The following is a 23291-nucleotide window of genomic DNA, read 5'->3' on the forward strand; positions in this document are numbered from 1 at the left end:
GGATGCTGAGTTGCATCTGTAAACAGACGTAATAAATAGCATTTGAGACAAAGAGCTTGAAAAATTAGGGGCCTAACCCAACTATTAATTTAGAAGTGAGCAGAGCGATGTTGTCTAGGGCAGAGTTTTGAGGTCAGTGGGAATGGGCAAGCAGGAGACTATCACCTCCCATCACTTTGAGAGGTTGTACCAAACCGATGTAATGCCGTAAGCACTGAAATGCCTTGCTGTTACCTTTCACAGTGTAAAATGTGATCTATCCTTATGAGTTATTTGATATACAGCTGCATGTTGTCTTGCTGTAGGTAGCTTCCATTGTCTTCAGCTGACATTCTCCTAAATCTCCCTCTTCCACCTGGATTGCCTGCTAGTTATCTTGCAGCAGCAGATGATTACTGCAAAAGAGCTGCAGCCTCTGTTGGGAGAAGGCTGCTAATTTAGCATGTTCAGCAGTAGGCATGTACATTCTAGCTAGTAAATTGTGTATCATTATGGCGTTGCAAGCAGTGAGATGCAGGAGGAAAACATTAGATGTTCCTTTTTATTTGTACATATAAATAGCTGGAACAGGGCAAGAGGCAGAAGATGCAGAATGAAAGATAATTAGCAGCTGATGATGGATGTTTGTTCAGGAACTCGCTGTCAGGGTTTTGGTTCTCAGTGTTAACCTGTTTAAAATAATTTCCAGAACACCTCTCACAATATTTTGTGGCGCAGTCTGTTAGGGTCACATATTTTGCTACCAGTTACATTACTTAATGCATTGCAAATATCCTTTTTGTATATATGATTCAATGCTAAAAAGAAATTTTTGGAAGCTTCTAGCATAACTTGACATCTTCCATTGTCTTGTAATGTACGTATTAAATTATTTTAGAACCTCAGTCATTTCAAAACTATTCTTAAGTGCTTGGCTGTTGCCAGTGGAATGGAGAGTTGAGATATTCATTGAAACTACAGCAGAAAGTTCCTGCTTTCTGTTGTTTTAACCTTTCAGTGACACTATACTTATGAAAAATCTTGTTGGACTGTAATGGGCACCTGGGAAAGTGTGTTTTTTTTTTTTTTAAAAAAAGTAGTCGGAAAGATCAGGTCAGTCTATTTTGTTCTTTTCCTGCCTTGGCGTGGTGTTGAGGTGCCAGCAATTAAGTCTTGAGCAACAGATGCACCTGCTTGTATTTATTTGGCAACTAATATACCAGTTTTGCAAAAGTATCTGCAATGTGCTGATGGAGTTATTTTTCGTGCATTCAATAATCATTGCATAAAGACAGAACAGTTAGTTTCTTATTCAGTTAATGTTTGTGAGTTCTTACTACCCTTTCAGAAATAAAGGGTATTTTAATTTTCTCTCATAATTTCCTTCTTTTATCATGATGCAAATCATTCTTGGTCAGCATTAATAATTCACATGGAAAACAGGCTAATCTTTTATGACCTTTAAGTAAATATAGAAGATGCTGCTGAGGGAGTCAGAACATTAGGTTCCAAAGTGGGACCCTAGAAAGGTATAAGATGATATACAGGAGTAGAAAGATTTCTTTTTACTCTGTATTTATATGATATGGAGTACAGTATTGGTCCTGATAACCTAGCTACCCAAGTAAATTCATCTAACTGCCACAAAGACTTGGAAGTGTTTGGAGGGTAACTGTTTTTGTTTAACCTTTCATATTGCATGAATCAAATTTTAAAGGAAACTCTTTCCACTGGTTTAAAAGTGGGTTTTTTTGCAAGCTGACGACCTGAAAATGTTCATATAGATAAAGTAAGAAACAGGACATGTCCCGGAGGTGTTGGACTTCCTGTCTCTGCTCACCCAGCTGAGATGGTGCAGTTTTAATGTTTCCAGAAGCTGCTGTATTCTATTATTAGAACTATTTGGCTTGAGAGGTACGCATTCTAAATCTGTGTTAGGAACAGAACCATACTCTGAGCAGTACTTCCAGTGCACTCTCTGTAGCGCCTCTGATCATTGCCTGCGGCATTTCTGTTGGCTGTTAAGGTAATAATTCACTGTACTAAATAGAATGCCTGAAATACAGCTGTCCTACACAGTAAAATGGAGTAGGTTATGGCAGCACATTATGTCATATCTCAGTTGGCTTAATCTAACAGAACAGTTGTACGTTGGGGGCTGTTGGAGATTGGGCCTTGGTTGCTGGTGGATGCTAAAGCCAAGGTTTTTGCATCCTTTGGCCGTTATCTATGCTATGTGCATTGAAATGGTATGGGTGTGTAAGCAGAGCATACAGTCACACTGTTGTTCTGTAATGTAAATCTACCTCTGCTGGTGGTGATAAGAAGTCCTAGTATTATCTCCAGAGGAACTGGAAAAATACTGTTTCTGAAATTGGTCTTACTGACCTCATAACTTCTGTTTTTAGGCTTGACTCTACAAATGCCTGATAGTGTCCATTGCGCCATTCATATGAGCTAGTTATATTGAATTGAGTTAAATCAAAGTCAGTGGTGTCTTTTTATGAGACACAGTAAACATCAAATATAGTGTTAGTCAAATACTCAAAATACTGGTAAAAGTCAAAACAAATGCATTCAGCTGAGATCAGCAGTGCACTGAACAGTGCCTTCTCCTGATTTTCCTGGTGAACAGAGTCCTCTGTAGTGACAGGCCAAGTGTCGTGGTTTAACCCCAGCCAGCAGCTCTGCCCCACGCAGCTGCTCACTCGCCTCCCCCCGATGGGGTGGGGGAGAGAATCGGAAGGGTAAAAGTGAGAAAGCTTGTGGGGTGAGATAAAGACAGTTTAACAGGTAAAGCAAAACCCGTGCACACAAGCAAACAAAATGAGGAATTCATGCCCTCCTTCCCACGGGCAGGCAGGTGCTCAGCCACCCCAGGAGATCAGGGCTCCATCACGCGTAACGGTGGCTTGGGAAGACAAACACCATCACTCCAAATGTCCCCCCCTTCCCCCAGCTCTATATGCTGAGCATGATGCCACGTGGTGTGGGACATCCCTGGAGTCAGCTGGGGTCACTGTCCCAGCCGTGTCCCCTCCCAGCTCCTTGTGCACCCCCAGCTCCTCACTGGTGGGGTGAGGTGAGGGGCAGAAAAGGCCTTGGCTCTGTGCAAGCCCTGCTCAGCAGGAATGAAAACATCCCCTTGTTATCAACACTGTTTCCAGCACAACTCCAAAACACAGCCCCAAACAACTGCTATGAAGAAAATTAACTCTATCCCAGCCAAAACCAGCACATTAAGAAAAAAATTATCTTAAAATTTGCCAGAATTTGGGTATGTTGTGAGTTGGAATCCTGGGGCCGTGCCCTAGTTGGATTTTCTGTAACTCATACTAGTGAAAATACATCCCTGTTTCTTGTTTTGTTAGGTTTCTCGTCCCCTCCACCCTTGTAGCAGAATATTATTCTAGTCCTGTGTTCTACTCTTCACTCTACAGACTCAGCACAAGAGATGCTCTTTATAAACTCTTGAGTTATAGGTCTCTTGTGCAAATGCTGCCTTTGGTAGCAGGTGCAGATTCTGATTCTTTCCCCCTGTATATGCCCCACCCTAACAGGATTAATTGAAAATGAGAACTAAATAAAATTCATCCATAAAACTGATCAGTTAATGCTACTTTAAGGGAATTATAATTCCCTGCACTGACTGGATTGTGCTGGGAAGGTGGCTACTGGTTGAGACACCTCCTTGAAACAGAGGTTGTGAATTGGGATTGATCAATATGCGGTCATATCCATTTCAGACAAGGGGGTGTACGGCAGGAAATCGGAATAAAACACACTGCCCTAAAAATATAATGAAAAGGAATTGTTGCAAATAAAATCTGGGATGCTGCTTTAGACCGTCATGCAGCTGGGTGACAGCCCTGCTACCCCTTTATTTCGTGGGGCTTGGCTGTTGGCATTAATGCCGATAGTCACATAAATTGTTTTCTCGGTTTACTCGTTCCCAATATCCAAATATATGGGAATGTCTCTTCTGATCTATGCCAGATGCATAAGCTGGTGCTGGAGCTGTAACAGTGCCTGAATAGTGTAGCATTAACTTAAGCATGGGTCGGCTTCTTTGCTGTTTGCCAGTTTGGATGTATGCTGGGGAAATGACTCCTGGTAAGACTGGAAATAGTCTGTTTTCCAAATGCCAGTTGTGTTTTGGTTTTAGTTTGTGGTGTTTTCTTTTAAGTCTTCATGTCTGCTTTTAGAATGTTCTTCTAAGCTTCTCTGGCAGCTGTTTCTTCACTGCCAAATAAGCAATTAACTTCTCAGCGTATTTAGGATTGTGATAGCAACCAGTATGTTATGTGCGCCTTGTAGCTGTTTGCCCCATGATTTTTGTATTGTATAGCTTTATATAGGTTCCTCCTCTCTGTTGTTTAATGTGTTCTGTGGTCTGCTTTGTGGGTAAAAAGGAAAAACCTACATTTCTAGTTTAGTTTCCTAAACATAATCAGTAATGAAAGAAATAGTACTGATTATACCTTATGAATCCAAGTTACTGATTACGTTTAAGCAGGTGACTGGTACAGAATGACATTTAATGTTCACTAGATTCCATGCTAGATGTGCTGCAGAAAAGACAGGAATCTGGGAGTAAAATTCCTTCTATTCCTTTTTCTGCCATACTCTGCAGTCCTTGTAGAGGATGATGGAGGGAGAACTCTTGCACAGTACAGTGCTTGAGCTGTTGTTGCAAATATCAGGCCAAGGTATAAATAATTAATGGTGGGAGGAATACTGCTTTCAGAGCAAAGTAGTAACCTCCTAGCCCACTGAAAACCAACTGCTGTGTCTAAGTGGATTTAAACTAGTATTGTGTGCCATGCTTTTTTGGGGTGAAACTCTCACCTGACTATCTGACTTTTGGATTCAACTCTACTGCGTCTTGAAGAGATTTTTCTAAAGCTTAGTGCAGTCAATGGAAAGACCTAGCTGTCCGCTTAGGGCAGCAGCTGGTTTAAATTAGGACATCAAGTATGTGCTCAGAGGACTGCTGTTGTTGGCTGTCACTCTGCTCAGAGGTGCAAAGGTGAGCTCTAACCCTTTGTGATACACTCCTTTCCACAGTCTTGCAAGCAATGTAAGCAGCTGCTAGCAGTTAGCTAGACTAGTAAAACTGTACGTAACTTACCTGATCCCGGGGTGGAGGTCTGCTGCCTGCTCACTGTTCTTGGTACTTTCCAGAGGGCCTTCAGCATGTGTCCAGGGAACGTGGTGCTTTTGAATCTGCATCATACCAGGCTGAGGTAGGCGCCAGAAGCACACGTGGCTGCTTTGAGCCAAGCTCTTCCTGGAGGAACAAAACACCATTTATTTTTCTAACAGAAACTTCATTACAAAATGTAAAAAGTGATAGTCTCAATATTCCTGTCCAGAGTACTTTGTTTGCGTGTTTTGATCTAGTATGTTAGAAGAATTGTGTATGTCAGTATTAGTTGAGTGTGTTTTGAAACATACGTGATTTTATACCCGTGTTAAAACCTATGAATAGGTGAAGCAGCTTTACTTTGCCACAAGTAAATCTTTAAAGGAGAAAAAATTACTTATTGTCTTGAGTACAGAATAGCCTGTCCTATGTATTCATGTGCACTGTTAAGGGAGCCTAGACTATAATTTAGTAGAAGAAATAGGTAATTTGTCCCTTTGTTTTGTACCATTAGTTGTTTTAAGAGTCTCAGTAAGGAAACAAGATGAAATGCAGGAAGAGTGAATCTGGCAGCTTGTAAGGGAGGCAGGAGTTTAGTACAAAAAAAAAAAAAGGCAAATAAATGACAATTAATATGCAGAGTTCAGATGGCTCTATCTTGGTAACAAATATCCAGTGATTCTGAATCTCTGTGGGCACAGGTGTGGCTGAATAAATGTGCCATGAACATCATTGGTTTGTTACTAGGGTAATACTGCTCTTCAGAGTGGCTGTTGGGTTTCCACAGTGGCATCCAACAGGAGAGGACAAGACTCTTGGGGCCCATGAAGTGGGTCCACTTTGGAGATTGTTGGAGTCTGGCTTTAAATACATGTGGCCTTCAGGGGTGCCTATGATCAAATATAATTAGAGGCACCAACTCAATATTTTGACTTACCTTGATCTGTAAGTGTTGCTTTGATTTTTTTTTTATTTTTTTTTTAAATTTCTCAAGCTTTACCACTTGCTGAAGTGAACCTCTTTCACAAAGAGGTTCTTCAAATCCTAGACTGATGGGTAATCCCTTCTACCTTTTCTTCACCTGCAATTTCTCTTTGCATATAGAAGGTACCTATCTGCTATCTGTGAGAGAGTCTTTTATTGAATAAACCTATTTATAGACAAGACCTTTAGAGCTAGGTGAGTCAGTTGCTCCATACAACTTTATAGTTCATCTTGTGTGTTTGTTCTTTTTCAGTTTGTTGTAGCCTGGCTGTACAACTTGAGTGCTTGGTTGTACAGAAATTCTGCTTTTGAAGCTCTATACCAGGAAATGCACTGGCATAATTCGCCAGGCTTCAGAACAAGCAATCTTTTCTAGAGAAAAAAGATGTTTTGTTTACACACACAAAAAATACTGTTAGCGCTACTGCAGCAGAACAACTGCCACTCTGTTCTCAGAAGTGTCCTGAGCGTGGTGTTTGTGTAACTGGCCCTCACAACTCTGCCGAGTGTAGAAGCCCTTATGAAACCACAGCTACTAAATAGAGAACGCTCCTTGGCAGGAGTGAGTGCCTCACGTTGTGTTGTTTATATCGGGAGCTATTGTTTCCTGAAGTGTGCCTGTCCAGCTGGGAGAGCTACAGTCTTTTCTCCAGTTTGGAAAACTGCTTTAGCCTCTTTCCAAATAATTTTGATTCCCTCGCTTTGCCCTCTGTCGTTCAAAAAGCAACAGCAGAAAAGGTTCAGATTCAGGAAACCTCAAAACTTCCGTGAAGTTCTTGCTTTTGCGTACTGTTATCTTTCTTGGTTTTATGTTTTGAAACAAAGTACTTGGAATAAAATAACCCAGCAGCTTGTATGGAATATTTTGTTAGCTTAGTCTCCCAAGAGTTGGCTGAACATATTGGAGGTTGCAGTCAGGACACTGATAGTGTTCAGCTGGGGGATGCCAGGACTAGCACAATCCAGCTGTTGGTTTTAGCATCTTTTACAGTCAAAATAGGATGTAAGAATTGCTGTTGAATTTAAAAGATCACTACATTCATTACCAGCTGTTTACTGACTGCTATTTAGGAAGAAAACCAAACTCTGTTTCAACCTCTCTTTACTTTAGTTGATGTACAAATTTTTGTAATGTTTCTGTTTCAATGTATTACTTCAGTGTCTCAGAACAGGAGGGTTGGTTTGGAGGTTTTTTTCTTCCTCCTTCCCAACAGACAAGCCACAACGGTAGGACTTGCATCTGGATTCATTTTAGCCTGTAGAATGATAGGATATGTCTGCATTTGAACCAAAGCTAATGGCTTTGCACTATTCCTGTGAGATTTCATAGTTGTGTGGTGGTATTGTCCAGTTTTCACTTCTGAAGAATGATGGAAAAGTATGTCTTTTCAGCTTTGTATATGAGCTGCAGCAAGAAGTTGAATTCTGAATTTTGGATTGGAATCTTTCCTACTACTGTTCAGTTTTAAATGTGTTGCTTTGCACGCAACTTTCCATGTTACTTTATTAAATAGATATAGGCAAAGACATTTACAGGTGGGAATAACTTTGAAATACAGTGTATCACCTTTCCAAACTGAGAAAGAGCTAGAATTAGTTGGGTCTGGATTAAGGGGCTCAAATTAGACTCAGAGTTGTAGTCCAAGTTATTTTTAGCGCGGTGTTATTTTAGCACACACTCTCTGGCTTCTCCTCTAAGAAATAACATGAATTCAACTAAACACACAAATGACTAATTGTTGTTTCCCAAAAGTTGTCAGCAGGTGGGAGAAAAACCTAATTTACTATGAACCGGTAACTTGTTTACATACATACTTCTGCAGCTTCTCCTTAAAAACAATAAAATATTGGTTATTTTATATTTTATTTTCTATTTGGTGAAGTCTAGCAGTTTCATACATCCATGCAGATTGCTATAACTTGGTCTTTTGATTTTTGCACAGGCCTCCTGTAATTACTTTATTTATATACTTATATATATAGGACCTCATTTATAGAGTTCTGTCTCTCTCAAGGTAGCAATAATCTTTTCTTTCTAAACAGGCTATGTGTCATATGTATGTGTCATATGGGGTGTGCATAGTTTCTAGTTTGATTACTTCAGAGTTTTGCATTGTTATTGCTAATTTATGCTAACTAAAAAAGGGAAGAGAGCAATCTTATGTTGTTCCGTCTTTTTTGTGCTTCTGGCTAATTGAGAATTGTCTCCCTGCAGTGCTGCACTGCCTTGGTGGCAAGGGGAATGGAAGGGGTACAGTCAGCTGTGCTTTCAAAGCACTGACCATTAATGTAATCTCTTTGTTAATGTACATAGGTAATAAAATAACTGAACTGAAGGGGTTTTCATGGGTTGTGAGGAGAATGGCTCCTTGTTACTCAGTTGTTAGTGATGAAAAACATTTACAAATATTTTTCCTACTCCACAGCTTCCATTTGAAATGGAAATTTATTACATCCAGCACGTGATGCTTTATGTTGTGCCCATCTACCTGCTGCGGAAAGGAGGTAGGTTGGCAATTTACTTATTGAATTGGTCTGACGTGATGAAATAGCTGTGCTTAATGGTTACCACAGGGTTTACTCTTACTCTTTTTTACAAATTTTCTCTATGTTGTTACTTAATAGTTGCCGATGTTATGCTGGAATTGTAACCCAGGTAACAAAGACTTTTGTCAGGCACTGAAATGGGAATAAAAAACCCTGTCTTTTGCCCAAAGGGATATCAAGAACTTATTGGCATAATGTGCACTATCTTCTACAGAGTAGCATCTCTGCCATCTTGCAACATCCTAAGGTGTTGGTGGGATGTATTTTTAAGACTTTTGCCCTCTGGAATGTCTCGTGAGAACTACTGCAACTTAAAAAGAGCTGAAAAAAAATTTATTATATCCCCATGTAAATATCAGTTGGCTTGTTAGATAAATTCCTGAAATTCTGAAGCTCTAATGAAAGTGATGCGTATTAGTGCAATGAACTAGCTTGCTTGTTATCTCTTCTAACAAGCTTACCATCTTGCATTCACTTATACCACAATAGTTCAGTAAGTATGGGAATCCCAAATTGTTCCGCTGGCCAGTGATTTTTCTAATTGTTGCTCCTTAGGAGGGAATGCAGTACGTATTCATCTGGTATGATGCTCTGCTCCCCTCTAGTGTTGACTTGCCTCCAGCTGCATTTTCTAGCAGAGCTAAATTGTTTCATCCAGGAAATTAAAGATAATAATTTATGGTCCAGATGTTCAGTAGTAGCCTTTAATGAAAACCCTGAGGATCAGATATCAAGCAATGGGATACAATTTAGCAAATGCTCAGACAAGTATAGTCAGCCTCTTCCATTCTGTTGAATCTTTTGTGTTTTATACCAGCAGTGACACTTATTTCACTATAGGTCTGTAACCTTATTATTTTTTCACTGCTCAATGAAAATAAATAAAAATAATCCAAAGGAAAAAGTGAATATGGTTCAAAGCATCATTCTGTTTGTTTCTCTTACCAGAGAAGTATGCCAACAATGTTTAATTTTAATCCACTGTGATATCTTAAAACCCTGGCAAATCATGCTAAAGTTCAGTATAGTTGTAGAAGTCACACAAACTCCTAATCATTGCAGAAAGGGGGTGGGGAGAGTGGGAAGAAAGTGTAAACGGCCACGTAGTACGCTGTAGGCAATGACAAACCACGCTCTTGTGATGTCACTAAATCACTTCCCTTGATGGCCTTGAAGTTCCCATAGAACTTCATTTGAAGACCTGTATTTCTTTTGCTTTAAAGTCTGGCCTTGGATGCCACTTGATGTGTTCCTTTGATTTTTGTTGGGTCGCTTTGGTTTGGTGTTTTGTTTGTTTTGAAGTAAAGGTTCTCTGGGTACTTCAGCACCTGTTTTCTGGGGCTGACAGGGCTCTTTCTGCAGTTTGAAGGACTTTGTTTTACAGTTGTCACCCTAGGGCAGTTTCCAGCATTTTTGCCCTTTATTAATTTACAGCTATTTGCTGCCATCTAACGTTGACATGGTAGCAGTGAAATTTCTAAAAGAACTTTGGCTAAATATATCAGTGGAGATTGTCCTAGGCTGTGTAACTTATAACTGTTCATTTTCTTACACAACTGGCTCTTGATCACCTGACTGACTAATACCTCATTAGCAAAACACCCATGGACTCTTGTAGTAGTTATGGCTAGCCTAGTGCCGCAGGAGACCTGATGCATGATTTCTAATGGAACAAGTACTCAGCCTGAAAACATTTTGTTAATATTTTGTAATTTCACGAGCACCTTTGTTTAAAGTACTTTGAGTAGATCACACCCTTTATCCTAATTGTATTTTGTTGAAGTTGCTTTTTCATCACTGATCACAGCATGCAGCTCTATTTCTGTATCTTAAATAGAAATTTCCATCAGTGAATCAATGGATTATGATTGGGAGAATGTAATTGAAGGGTGACTTGGAAAAATGAAAAGGAATGGATTGTGTATGGAAAAATATACTAATTCAGTTATATTAGGAATCTGCCAGTATTACTGATGGCCTTAATGGGATCTCAACTGTAGTATTAGCATTTCTCAAAAGAAGGTTGAGCAGAACACCTGAAGCAGAGGTGATTTGAGGCTCATCCCATACAGAACTGCATGCCCGAGACTGACTTGCTCATCAAGTATCATACCAGTCATGCACACACATTCAATTACCTGTTGAAGTTTTCCTTTTTGAAAGGAAACTGGGTGACAGTAAGCAAGGGCTGTAATCATCTATTTTCTTTCCCTCCCTGCTATTCATTACAGTGGTGAAGACGGATCATGTTGCACTGGCAGCATCACCTTCGTGTCATCCCCCCATGTAAGTGTGGGGGCTTTACTGTGCGTAGGATCAAATTGATGAGAGAGATTTTCAGAACTCAGGCTTCAGTGTTGCACAGCAAACTCTCTGAAGGATGTATTCCCTCCTGGGGATTAAGACCTCTTTCTCTCTTCCTCTTCCCTCTCCCTCCCCTCTGTACTGAGTGATTGTAAATTTCCATATTTCCCTTTCTAACATATTTTATTTCCAAGTGCACATATGCATGTATACATACACAGGCATGCCAGGCTAGACAAAATAAACACCTGTGCACTATGCCTCAGATCTTTCTTGGCTGCAATGAGAGGCGCTCATGCAAAATAGATGTAGTGCGGATAGGACAGGTTAGCACTGCAGATTCCTAACTCAAGGCAGTTCTTAAATGAGTATATCTGCAGTTGGCAGCTTTTATGCTGAATGAATCACCTTGTATCACCTGTGAACCATGCCAAAAATTATAGTATGCATGTGGGTAGCACATAGCATTCCTGAAATAGCTGGATAGCCTGAACTGTAGAGCTATAGAGCTCTAGATCACTGTTTTCTCTGGTCCTTAGGAGGCTAGGCCCTTGCTTCCCTGTCAAAAAAAGTATGAATGCTTTTGTAGCTTCTGGATTGGTTTACTGTTACATCATCTGAGTGCTAGGGTTAGCAAAAGGGAGGTGCAATGACTGAATTGTCGATCATAGAATCATTAAGCTTGGAAAAGACCTCTAGGGTCATCAAGTCCAACCGTCTACACAACACCCCCAGGCCTCCTAAACCGTGTCCCCAAGAGCCATGTCTACATGTTTTTTGAACATCCCCAGGGATGGTGACACCCCCACCTCTCTGGGCAGCCTGTGCCAATGCCTGACCGCTCTTGCAGTAAAGATATCTTTCCTAATATCCAGTCTAAACCTTGAGGCACAACTTGAAGCCATTTCCTCTCATCCAATTGCTTGTTACTTGGCAGCAGAGACCAACCCCCCCCTCACACACCTCCAGCCCCTCTCAAGCAGCTGCAGAGAGCGAGAAGGGCTCCCCCAGCCTCTTCTTCTCCAGGCTAAACCCCCCCAGCCCCCTCAGCCACTCCCCAGAACACTCGTTCTCCAGACCCTTCCCCAGCTCCACTGCCCTTCTCTGGACACGCTGCAGCACCTCAAGGGCCTTCTTGTCCCGAGGGGCCCAAACCTGAGCCCAGCATTTGAGGTGGGACCTCACCAGTGCCAAGCACAGGGGCCCCATCCCTGCCCGGCTTCTGCTGGCCACACCATTGCTGACACAAGCCCAGATGCTGTTGGCCTTTGTGGCCACCTGGGCACACTGCTGGCTCGTGTTCAGGCACTGTCAACCAATGCTTCTAGGTTCTTCACCGGGCAGCTCTCCAGCCACTCTTCCCGAAGTCTGTAGTGTTGCCTGGGGTTGTTGTGACCCAAGGGCAGGACCTGGCACTTGGCCTTGTTGAACCCAATACAGTTAGTTGGCCTTGGCCCATCGATCCAGCCTGTCCAGATCCCTCTGCAGAGCCTTCCTGCCCTCACGGAGATCAACACTCCTGCCCAACTCGGTGTTGTCTGTAAACTTGCTGAGGGCATACTTGATCCCCTCATACAGATCGTTGATAAAGACATTAAACAAGATGGACCCCCAAAACTGAGCCCTGGAGAACCCTGTGTGTGACCGGCCGCCAGCTGGATTTCGCTCCATTCACCACATCTCTCTGGGCTCGGCCATCCAGCCAGTTCTTTACCCAGCAAAGAACACACCTGTCCAAGCCATGAGCTGCCACCTTCTCTAGCAGGATGCTGTGGGAGACAGTGTCAAAGGCTTTGCTGAAGTCCAGGGTGACAACATCCACAGCCTTTCCCTCACCCACCAGGCGGGTCACCCTGTCATAGAAGGAGATCAGGTTGGTCAGGCAGGACCTGCCTTTCATGAAGCCGTGCTGGCTGGGCCTAATCCCCTAGTTGTCCTGCACTTGCCTAGTGAGCTCACTCAAGATGTATCACTCCTTAATCTTTGCCGGTACTGAGGTCAGGCTGACTGGCCTGTAGTTCCTCAGATCCTCCTCTTGGCCCTTCTTGTAGATGGGTGTCACATCAGCAAGCCTCCAGTTGTCTGGGACCTCCCCTGCTAACCAGCACTGCTGATAAATGACGTGGCTTGGTGAGCTCCTCCGGCAGCTCCCTCAGTGCTCTCGGGTGGAAGGAAGAAGCAGGAGCCGCAGCAGTGCGAATTTAGACCATGGAACTGGCAGCTGAGGAAGTGTAATGTCTCAAACTGCCACAACTACTTCAGCAGTTCATTAACCTGACCCTCTAAGATCAAGGTATTAGAGACCTTCAGTGGTGTTCAGGACAACTTAGTTTTTCAAACTATATACTCTTAATGTAATGTAAAAAATCTAGTTTGCACTGCATCTGCCTTGGGGGGGTCACGGTTCTTGGCTGTCTCAGTCCTTAAGCTGGTTTGGTCAGGCTTTTGGATGGATTTGACAAGATCAGATGTGCACCTTTTTTCAGAGCTTGAAATCATACTGAAATTTAATCAAAGTGGAATTGTTATTTCTCCAGTGCTGTGAGAAAATTATATATCCACAACAGTTTGAAATAAGGGTTACTTTATAGCACCTCCCTAGCAGTGGAGTTCAGGAGATAATCTTTCTCGTGTTTTGAGATCCTCAGCGTTATTTTGTTAACTTAATGAAATAGAAAAGGATGTTGGTGATGAGTTTTTTTAGGATTTTGTAACTTTAAGGAGCAATCTGATGTAGGAACAACCGTACCTGAAGCCCCAGGATATCGTGTATGCTTCATCAGAGACCTTTGTATTGGTGTCACTGAAGGGTTGTGTGGCTCTGACACTTCAGCCTGCAGGGGGAGATAGTCTCCAGCATCCACTCTATCAAAATGGCTACATAAATTCTCAAAATTCACAATTCAAATGCAGATTGTCCACACTGTGGAAGGTGAGTTGATTTGGTTGTAATTTTTTGTGGGGAGAATCTTCTTTTGGGGCCAAAACTGACAGTAATGCAAATTCTGGACAGTCCTGTGGTATGGCCCCAGGTGTTTTAAGCACTGATTCACTGTTGTACAGCTGTGCACACGTGGGCAGACATATACACTCTCAATAATGAAGTAGGTGAGTTTTTGTTGGGAATAGAGTCAGAATTTTTGGCTTATAAGGCAAGTGCTGTATCTTTAAAAGTGATAAAGAAACTGTCTGATTCAAGTCATAAAGCCCTTTTTTGATCTAAGCGTCTTCAAAAGTGGCACCAGAAGAGATGAAGATCTGTGGCATTGGCAGAAAGTCAGTAGAAGTGGATGTTTTGGTTTGGTTTTTTCTTTTCCCCTCTCATCGAGCACACCTCCGACGCACTTCGGAAGACAGGCAGGCGCAGCTCTGCATAGCCAGCTTTCTCAAGGGCAGTCCACTGTCTCTTACCTAATGAGAAGCTGGGCTAAGTTGTAAGGTGTAGAACACAGATATCAAGTAGAGAAGAAAGGATCATTTTTCCTGTGGCTGTATGCTAGCAAAGCGAAATTAAACCAACTGGGGGTCTAAAAGTGTGTTTTCCATTGGCTGTTAGGTAATCCCTCACTCACTGGCAAGTCCTATCTAGCAGCTGTACCCTTTCTCAGCCACTTCCCCACTTTGTGACACTTACCTGTATTTAGCAATATCTTTCCATAGCTCTTAAATGGTGTTATAAAGCAGGCTTTATTATATACCCCAGTAGTAATCCAGGAAAAAAATCACTATATATTTGAATATAGTTAGGTAGTCATAAATCTAGTTTATCTCCATCCTCACTGAAATACTTGATAATGTGCAGTACAGATCTTTCAGTGAAACTCTTTAATTATTTGGAGACCTGTCAACTCCCGTGTATTGTTCTCCTACTTTCCTGGCAGCTTCCATGTTCCCGTTCCAGCCTTTTTGTACCTCCTGAATCCCACATATTAGATGTAAGTGCCTGGTTCACTGTCCAGGCGTGCTCGTACTGTGGCACCTCGAGCAGCAGGGCAGCTGTGGCTCTGTCAGCACCTGGAAGTGTGTGCTGTTGCTGAGGCTGCAGTCCCTCTCGGAGCTTGATCATTTCAGGATAATCTTGTTTGATGAGTTAAGGGAGCTGGAGAGGAAGAGGAGGGGACGTGTCTGTCCTGTGACCCTCTGAGCGTTATGCACTGGGCAGTTACAGTTCCTTTGACACTATGGTGGCCTGTTATGAAACACTTAAAAACTAAATAAGGAAGTTAACGTGGCATTCTCTGAGTGGGTCGAGGTCTGTTAAAGCCTCTCTCTGTTGGAGGCAGAGGAGGTAAGATGGGTATGTACCAGTATATGGAAGAACTACTATTATATGAAGAACTGCTGCTGGTTCTTTATGGAATACAAAAAATGGTTTCTGAGAGGAGCAGGTAATACAAGACACCTGTCTGAGCTGATTCTAATGGCAGTAGCTGGCATTCAGGGGAACAGATCTCCTGGCATAAGGTATTTTGACATCTCCGCATAGATTCAGAACAGCTGTAGGGGAAACAGTGGATTTCAGGCTCATCCTCTTGAGAACGGTTTTCCTGTTTTCCCCTGAAAAGGAAGTTTGGTCTTTAGTCTAGCTCAACAGGCCACACTATTAGAATTAACCCTTTGATCAAGGGAAGTGAAATGGAATAAATTTGCCCTGACATTTTTAAGCTTGAAAATGAAGGAGTTGTATTAGTTGCTCTGAGTTTTGGATTAAACAGGTCTACCTGTAATTGTGAGACTACTGAAGGAGAGCGTGCTGGGATGGGAAACGGGTAAAGCTCAAATGTAGTGGGAATGAAAACAAGACAGTAATTAGGAAAAATATTATTTTAATACCCTACTAAATTAAAATTATACTATATTTAGGTTCTAATTCTTTAATTCAAACAGAGGAGTAATTTTCTCCTGCAATACGTTTTCACAGAAATAGAAGAGTATTACTTTCTATTAAGTTGCTTTCAAATTTTTACAAGCCTATATTTTGAGAACTTTAAATAAGAATAATAGTTCATAAGAACACTAAACTAGCACGAGACATTTGGTTGGAAGCAGTATAAAAGAAATTGAGTCTCTTCATTGATCTTTAGATTTTTTTAAAGCCATGCTTCCATTTCCTAGATGGCAAAACGAATCACTCGGCATGTTTCAGGTCAACAATTTCTTGTTGCAGAAGCAGATGATGAACCCCAAACTTTTCTATCTATATTAAATCCTTCCTATCAAGGCTATTGAAATAATGAAGTTTAAATTTGAAATATCCACTGCTGTGCTCTTTCAACACAAGAGCAAATATATAGCCTACCTGATGACCCCGGTTAGGACCGGTCTCAACTGTCTGGGGCGTGAGCATTTTTGAGAAAGATTAGTGGCAGACTTGGCACTTGGATTAAATTTTTGAAAGTGCTTTACTCACTAAGGATCGCAGGAATTCTTATTTGTTGAGAGTGAAACTCACTGCTACCTATTGAAACTGATTTCCTATGTAAGCAGCAAGTAGCTTTTGCCAAAGCCAACACAGGCCATTCGAACAACCGCTCAGCTGGGTCTCAATTTTCCTGTTCGTATGTTTCTGTTAACAGACTGTACTACCAGCAACAGACCACGCTGCTCCCTTAAACAGTCATCTATTGAACAGCAGGACCATAGAGTAATAAAATCGATAGTGATTATTTATCTAATGAGAAATGTACAGAAAATATCCCAGGTTTGAATTTCAAATTAGTTTCCCAAAGCACACTTGGGAATCCAGAGCGCTCTGAAATGTTTTTGTGTGAGGTCATTGTTTCCTTTCTGTCCCTTGATGTCCAAATAATGATATTGCTGAAAATCACACTATTATTTTCAGATTGCAAAGGCTAGCAAGGAGGGATTTTTCTATTATACAGTGAGATCAAAAATCTGTAGACGGTGAGATTTGGTAATGTATTTTTTTTAAGCTTTGCAACAGATGTAGCAGTGTGAAATTCTTTGCAGGAGGAACCTGAACAGCTCTTCTAAGTGACTTCTGAAACATGATTCCCTGACTAGATTGAAGCTGGGCATGAAAAGCTTGGGTTCAAAGCCAAATTATGCCGCTGATCTGTTTTGTCATCTTGTGCAATTTCCTTACTCTTTAAATGACTGCTTTCTCCCTCCAGTCTTGTTTCGGAGCTGGGTTTGCTTGTCTGTTTTAGTGTTTATATACTACCTGCACTGTAAGTGCCCCACATACCAAGGTCTCTGGGTTCTAGCTTTTCTGAGTGTTTACTTCTTTAGACTGCTACCATCTGTTCTCAGGCCTTGTAGAATACTTTCGAAATAACACAGGCAACTGCTGACCAGGCGAGTTCACGTGAAACCAAACTCGGTATAGCACTACTCTGCCAGTTCCTGGGAGCTGTTTCAGATACTTTATTTAAATTTTATTTTGTGTTTTGCATCTAGGTTAACCATGCACCTAAAATTGCAAAGACAATACAAAAGAAACTTTGCAAGTCAAACGATGTTTTCTTTACTCTACAGCTGAGGAGGGAGCACAGAGTGTTTCTGTATAGCTTGACCAAGTCCCTTAAAGTTGGTGCAGCCAAAACCAGAGCCACTGTCTCCTGAACCCTGACACCAGGGCTAGTTCCTTCTTCTTTTGCTCTCTGTAATGAAAAACTCATATTCAAGGTGGTGTCACGTATCTGGTGCTTTCAGGCAGTGGAGTTTAATGAATATCATTGCTATTTAAGTAAAGTCTCCTGTAGCATTTTCCAAATAGGGTACCAGCTCTTAGATCACGCTTGCTAAGTATGTTTGAAGAACCAGGCTGTTGTGAATTTTTTCCCTTTACCGGTAGAGCACTCTACTTAAGTTATTTGTGTGGAGTTTGTTTTTACCTTTGGGTTTTGCTTATGTTCAGACACTTCTCACCTTCACCTACCCGCTGGACCAGATATCTCATCAGCTCTGCCTTATGTTTGCAGAGTAGCTTCTCTGCTCATATTTATCGTGGTTGTACCAAGTCACAGCTTGCTTACTAAAGCATGGTGTGCAGTTGTGTCTTGGGTAATTACGCTAATGTTGTTGCTCAGTAAGGTCAGCGAGTGATCTCTGGGGTGCATACGTGCTGCTGTCATTCCAGCATACAATCAGCTCCTTACTCGTGTCGACTAGCGACAGAGAAGGCATGTTATTTTGAATGGACAATGAATGGATGTACAGTCTTAGAAAATAAACTGTAGGTAAATTTGAATTTTTAATGTTAGCAAAATGATATTTAAATTAGATTCTTTCAGGTAGCTACTGCAAAATCAATCTGAACAGGCACGATGGGTGCAGACTATGGAAGAAAACTATGCAGAAAAGAATCGTAACAGAGCAGCAGGGATTGATAAAGCAATCCTCGAGAGATTTTTCAACCTGAGACAGGATGCACCATTGTGTGGTGGTGTGGTAAAGCAAGTAACAGCAGTTACTTGCCTTTATCTACACACGATACCATACACAGGCATGATCATACCAGCGTCGGCCTGGTGAGTTCTGTCACAGCGAGCTTCGCGCGTGCAGTTACTTGAGTTCCCAGTAGCCTTGTGCAGTATGTGCTGAAGTCTGTCGAATCTTTCTGGCAATTCCTGGCTGTGCTAGCTGGCAAAGGCTAGCGTGAATATTGCGCTCTGTGCTGTAAGCTGTCCTGTGAGTACTGGAGACACGTTCCAATAGTTAATGATGTCTAACAGGTCAGTGAGCAGACAAAGGCAGATTAAAAAATGCCAGTGTATTTTCATAATCATCTGAAACTCTACAACTTCTTACAGCACCTGAGCAGCATGACGTTGTGCATCTTTCTTTTGCGTCCCTAGGTTAAGTTGTTAAAGTCATAAGGAAAACAATATCTTTTCCCCATATCTTACACTGAAATTTTCCTGTCTGCCAGTGAGTCTTGAGAATTCTGTGAACTGTTTTTGTTCTCACCATTTGATGTTTGAATATTTAATTCCAAAAATAGTCTTGTGTCTAAAGGTACTTTCATTAGATCTGATTTCCTTGGTACATTCTAGATCACGTGACGTGTTGTTTTGTTGGTAAATTGACAAAACCTAGTTTCAGGAGGAGGGAGAAAGGTGAACCCAGGAATAATGTGATAGCTGCTTACTTCATTTGAAGGGGAAAATATTTTACAGTGTCTGTGATATCTGATTATAAAATTGCTTGTAGTGTACATCTGAAAATATCTCCACAGCAGTTTTCATTTAAAAGCACATTTTTACAGGTCATTAACAGGTTGAGTACTTTACACAGCTTTTCTGTTCCTAGGCGTTATTGGTGCAAGTTGCTTTTTAATGCTTGTTAAACAACCATAGAATTAGGAAATGGCGAAAAGGCTCTGCTCCAACACAGCGCTGTGCAGGAACTGCCGCTACCTACGTTAGTTCTGTGCCTGCTGAAGTCACAGCCCCCATAAGAAGCAGTTGTTTAAGTATAAATAACCTGATTTTTGAAGACTGATTGTATACCATTACTGTATTTAAAAATCATTTAGTACTTCTGTGGTAGAAGGAAGAATCACTGGTGTTGGTGAAAAATAGGCAAGCTTCATGAGGTAATGTGTTGTACATTTTACTGCTGGACCTGAAGGAGGGAAGAAACTCATCAGGACACTCCAGGTAAGAAACAAGGCTCTCAAATATTAATTACTATAATGGTGTTGAGCAGGTTATCAGCTAAGGCCAGATGCCGTAACATCCACAGAGGAGGAGAGGATTATTCATGAGTGTTTGACGGACACAGCTATTCAGCTGCATGCTAACGTATTCCTTTCTTTCCAAGGTATCTACACTCCAGAACCACTCTGCAATTTCTGGTGGGCTCTTTTATCCACGGGGTTTATGTTCGTATATCATTTTAGCATCTTGCAGATTCTGGGACTGGTAAGTAAATACAGGTTAAAATGGATAGTTTGCAAAGTAAAAACACTGACTGGTTTTTCAAAGTGTCCATATATAAATATATGGATAAGACTACTTGCATGCAACTTTCTAATTGCATGTTCTAATGGGCATTTGTATCTCGTATCTCACAAATATCAGTAAAATATTTAATAAATTGGTTATGTACCTGCACAAATCCATCTGTTAAACGCACAACTGAATTTGGACCTGCTTTCCTTCTGAAAGCTGCCCTGCTGCTGTTGAACAGAGGGTTGTCACCCAGACATTTCTGATTATTATGGTAATTCTAAAATTACCATTTGAGGGGTCTGAATTAGTGCAACACAAAAAATATTGTTAATTTGTAAATCTGTTGTCACTTTCTCAGGTTACAGAAGTGAATTTGAACAACATGTTGTGCCCAGCCGTCTCAGATCCTTTTTATGGGCCCTGGTATCGAATCTGGGCATCTGGACATCAGACTGTCATGACCATGACTCACGGGAAGCTTGTCATCCTGCTGTTTTATAGTGCTGTCCCCATCTTTAAATGTAGCGTGGACTTGCTTAGACTCCCAGCTAAGAAAATAGACTGAAATTTCTCCCCACGGAGTAGTACGTACAGGAAGCAGAGATACATATACTGGAAAACAAAGAGGAGGGATGAGAGGACAACGTGTTTATACTTCTCCCCACAGTTTATTGCCTCAGAAACACCTCTATAATCAAGCGAGGGGTTTTTTTAACTGCTGTTTCTCACTGCCTATTGCCAATGGCAAAATTAGTGGCCTTATTCTGGAAAAGGTTCGTGTTTTGTACATTTTGTGTAGATGACAGTAGAATCTTGCTAAGCCACTGTTTAAAGTTAGGCCAGGATCTGTCCACATTCCAGCAAAGAGAGTGGCAGTGCTACCTCGTTTTGACTGATTTTTTTCCATTAAATATAAGTACACTTATAGGATAGGAAACAAAGCCGAATTACAACACTGCACAGATGTGAACAAAACACAGGTTGAAGTGCATCATCCTGGCTTAACTCTCAGCACTCGAGTGTTGCAGAATGGTCACGGGGAAACGATGTGCACTTAACCTCCCAGTCGTAAGTGCAAAACGGTGAGGTGGTTCTGTATTTTCTTTAAGCTGGTTGAAAATGTTGGGGAACAATAACTCATTCAAAAAAATTTTTTTTTCTTTAATCAGCTACTTAATTTCTAAGCTGCTGTGGATAAATATCTATCTGGGTAAGTCCCATCAGATCTTGATGATTTGGAGATGTTTTTCCACTTGCTCAAATAAAAACACCATGTAGAAATAACTTCAAATGGCCACGTTTACATATAAGCTATGATAAGATATTTCATCCACTGTTCTGACCTGACTTTGAACAAAATGGGTTTTTCACTTAGCTTAGACTGGAGAGGGAGTTGAGATACAAAGTCCGGTGTAAACATCAGAGTTCTCTTTTTTTTTTTTTTACTTACTAGTTTTGAAACATTCCTCCTCTGTTCTGTACTGATCCTCACTCAGTAGAGTGGTTGGTGAAGTCACAAACAGAAACAATGTTCTCTCTCTACGGCTCGTTCTGTATATACTGATTTAAAAATACAGATATAGAAAAGAACATCAAATCAGTGCAGGCCTCTACTGAAAAGAAAGCGTTCTAGTTTACTCGTATGACTATATCTTGCTGTCAACGCAGGTTTTGGAGAACAGGATGAAGATAGGCAGAATGATAAATAGTAAACTGTGCGTCACTGATCAAATTTTCCAAGGCTAGAGGAGAAACTGTTGGGCAGAAAGATGGGAGAACTTGAGTGTGTTCCTCCAGAGAGTGAGTTTTGAGGCGATTATGCAGACTGTGTTTCAGGGCTGCAGGAATTTTGTTGTACAAAAGTTTGTTGCAATTTATAGATTCATATTGTTGTCAAAGCTGTGACTTGCAAGATAAAACCATCATACCTCCTCCAGCTGGATCACCTGAAGATATATTGTGAAGTTAAGGTACAGTCATTTATACCTCAAGAAGGAAAAGTAAGAATGAGAAGTCGTTGGCTTCCCCACCCCCCCTTAAAAAAGAAAACTTTTAATGGGAGAGGGAACAACTGGCTACTTCAAATATTTTTTTATTCCTTATGATTAAAAAAAGGACACGTCAATCAGATATAGTGTCCCACGTTCCAATTTACAGCCTGGTTTCTGACTTTCTTCCATGCCTTGCTGTGTGTATATATATACATAATACACTACTGTACTCTCACAACTTGAGAACATGCATCATATACCTAAAGTATCCATCAGACGTGTATAGCTAACCCCAGTTATACGGACTGTTCGGCTCCTGGTGTTTTTAATTAAATTCAACCTGTGAAAGCTAAGCACCTGGTAATGAGAACTACCAGCCTAGAGAGTTAATGTCAGTTGTTGATCCTGCGAATGTCTAAGTACGTGACAGTCTCATCGAGCAGCCTGACTGCTGCCTCAGTGAAGCTGGCCGTGCGTTGCTTAAGTATTTGTGGAGTGGGGCATAAAGAAAGAATGTGTTGGTACTGGAGGCCTGAATCTGTCTGTGCAAGACCACTTCATTAGCTGCTGAAGGATAGAAATTCATGCTGTTCGTTTCAGCAGATTCAGTATTTCATGATGAAATACAGGATGTTGTTGGGAGAAGCCGAGATGCGCCGTGCTGGACGTTCAAACGTGCCCCCCACTAACACGCTTCATCCCCTGCGGGTGGCTGAATGAAACGCACTGATCCTTCCCTCCCCATAGTCACTGACAAGGGTATCGTGGCTTATTTACTGAAGAATTTTGCCAAATGCCTTATGTTGGATTCCTATTTAGAAGGAACGTTTGATATTATGACAGAATGATTTTCGCCAAATTTTGCCAGTGTTATTTAGCATTACTATTTGCTTAACTTTACTTATGGGGTTTTTTGTTTTGTTCTTTTGTTTAAGAATCTTTCTTGTACCTTTTTTTTTCTTCAGAATATTGTAACTACCAGAAAAATTTGAGCTATGTGAAAGTATCAGCCTTTTTTTTTTTTTTCTTTTTAAAACTGCAGCATTTCCTATCCATAGCCATATGCTCCAGGGCATTCTAAGCAAGTATAAACCAGCTGCTGTTTGCCACCATTGACTGCCTCTGGTCAGTGAAGACTGCATGAAGACTGCAATGAAGACTATTTAAATGCAGAAGCATTTAAATAAGCTCAGGTGTCTCACTCAGTGTGAGCTGTTTGCTTGGAATGCAAAATTTGTGAACTCTCTGGACTTAAAATTCAGTAGCTGGAATGGCAGTGTTTAAATATAGCCAACGCGAGAGAAATCCTTGGGCCATTTTGGATGAAAGGATTCATGGTGTAGTGCTTGGCTGTTGACTTTGGCCGAGCCACTGTAAGTGACTGCTCCCGTCTCCCCTCCCTCCCACCCCCTACCGTAGGTG

General features: G+C 41.3%; 1 protein-coding gene across 2 annotated transcripts in view; it reads left to right on the forward strand.

Moving 5' to 3' along the window:
* Positions 1 to 22034, forward strand: part of TMEM164 (transmembrane protein 164) — a 42950-nt gene extending 20916 nt beyond the window's left edge. For both annotated transcript variants that reach the window (XM_075107240.1, XM_075107241.1), the window contains 3 exons: positions 8536 to 8614; positions 19748 to 19848; positions 20237 to 22034. In XM_075107240.1, coding sequence (XP_074963341.1) covers positions 8536 to 8614; positions 19748 to 19848; positions 20237 to 20443 — 387 coding nt within the window. In that variant the 3' untranslated portion in view covers positions 20444 to 22034. The remainder of the gene's footprint in view (positions 1 to 8535; positions 8615 to 19747; positions 19849 to 20236) is intronic.
* Positions 22035 to 23291: the final 1257 nt, after the last annotated feature.

Source organism: Phalacrocorax aristotelis, chromosome 11 (assembly GCF_949628215.1).
Source record: "Phalacrocorax aristotelis chromosome 11, bGulAri2.1, whole genome shotgun sequence".
NCBI classification, from domain to species: Eukaryota; Metazoa; Chordata; class Aves; order Suliformes; family Phalacrocoracidae; genus Phalacrocorax; species Phalacrocorax aristotelis.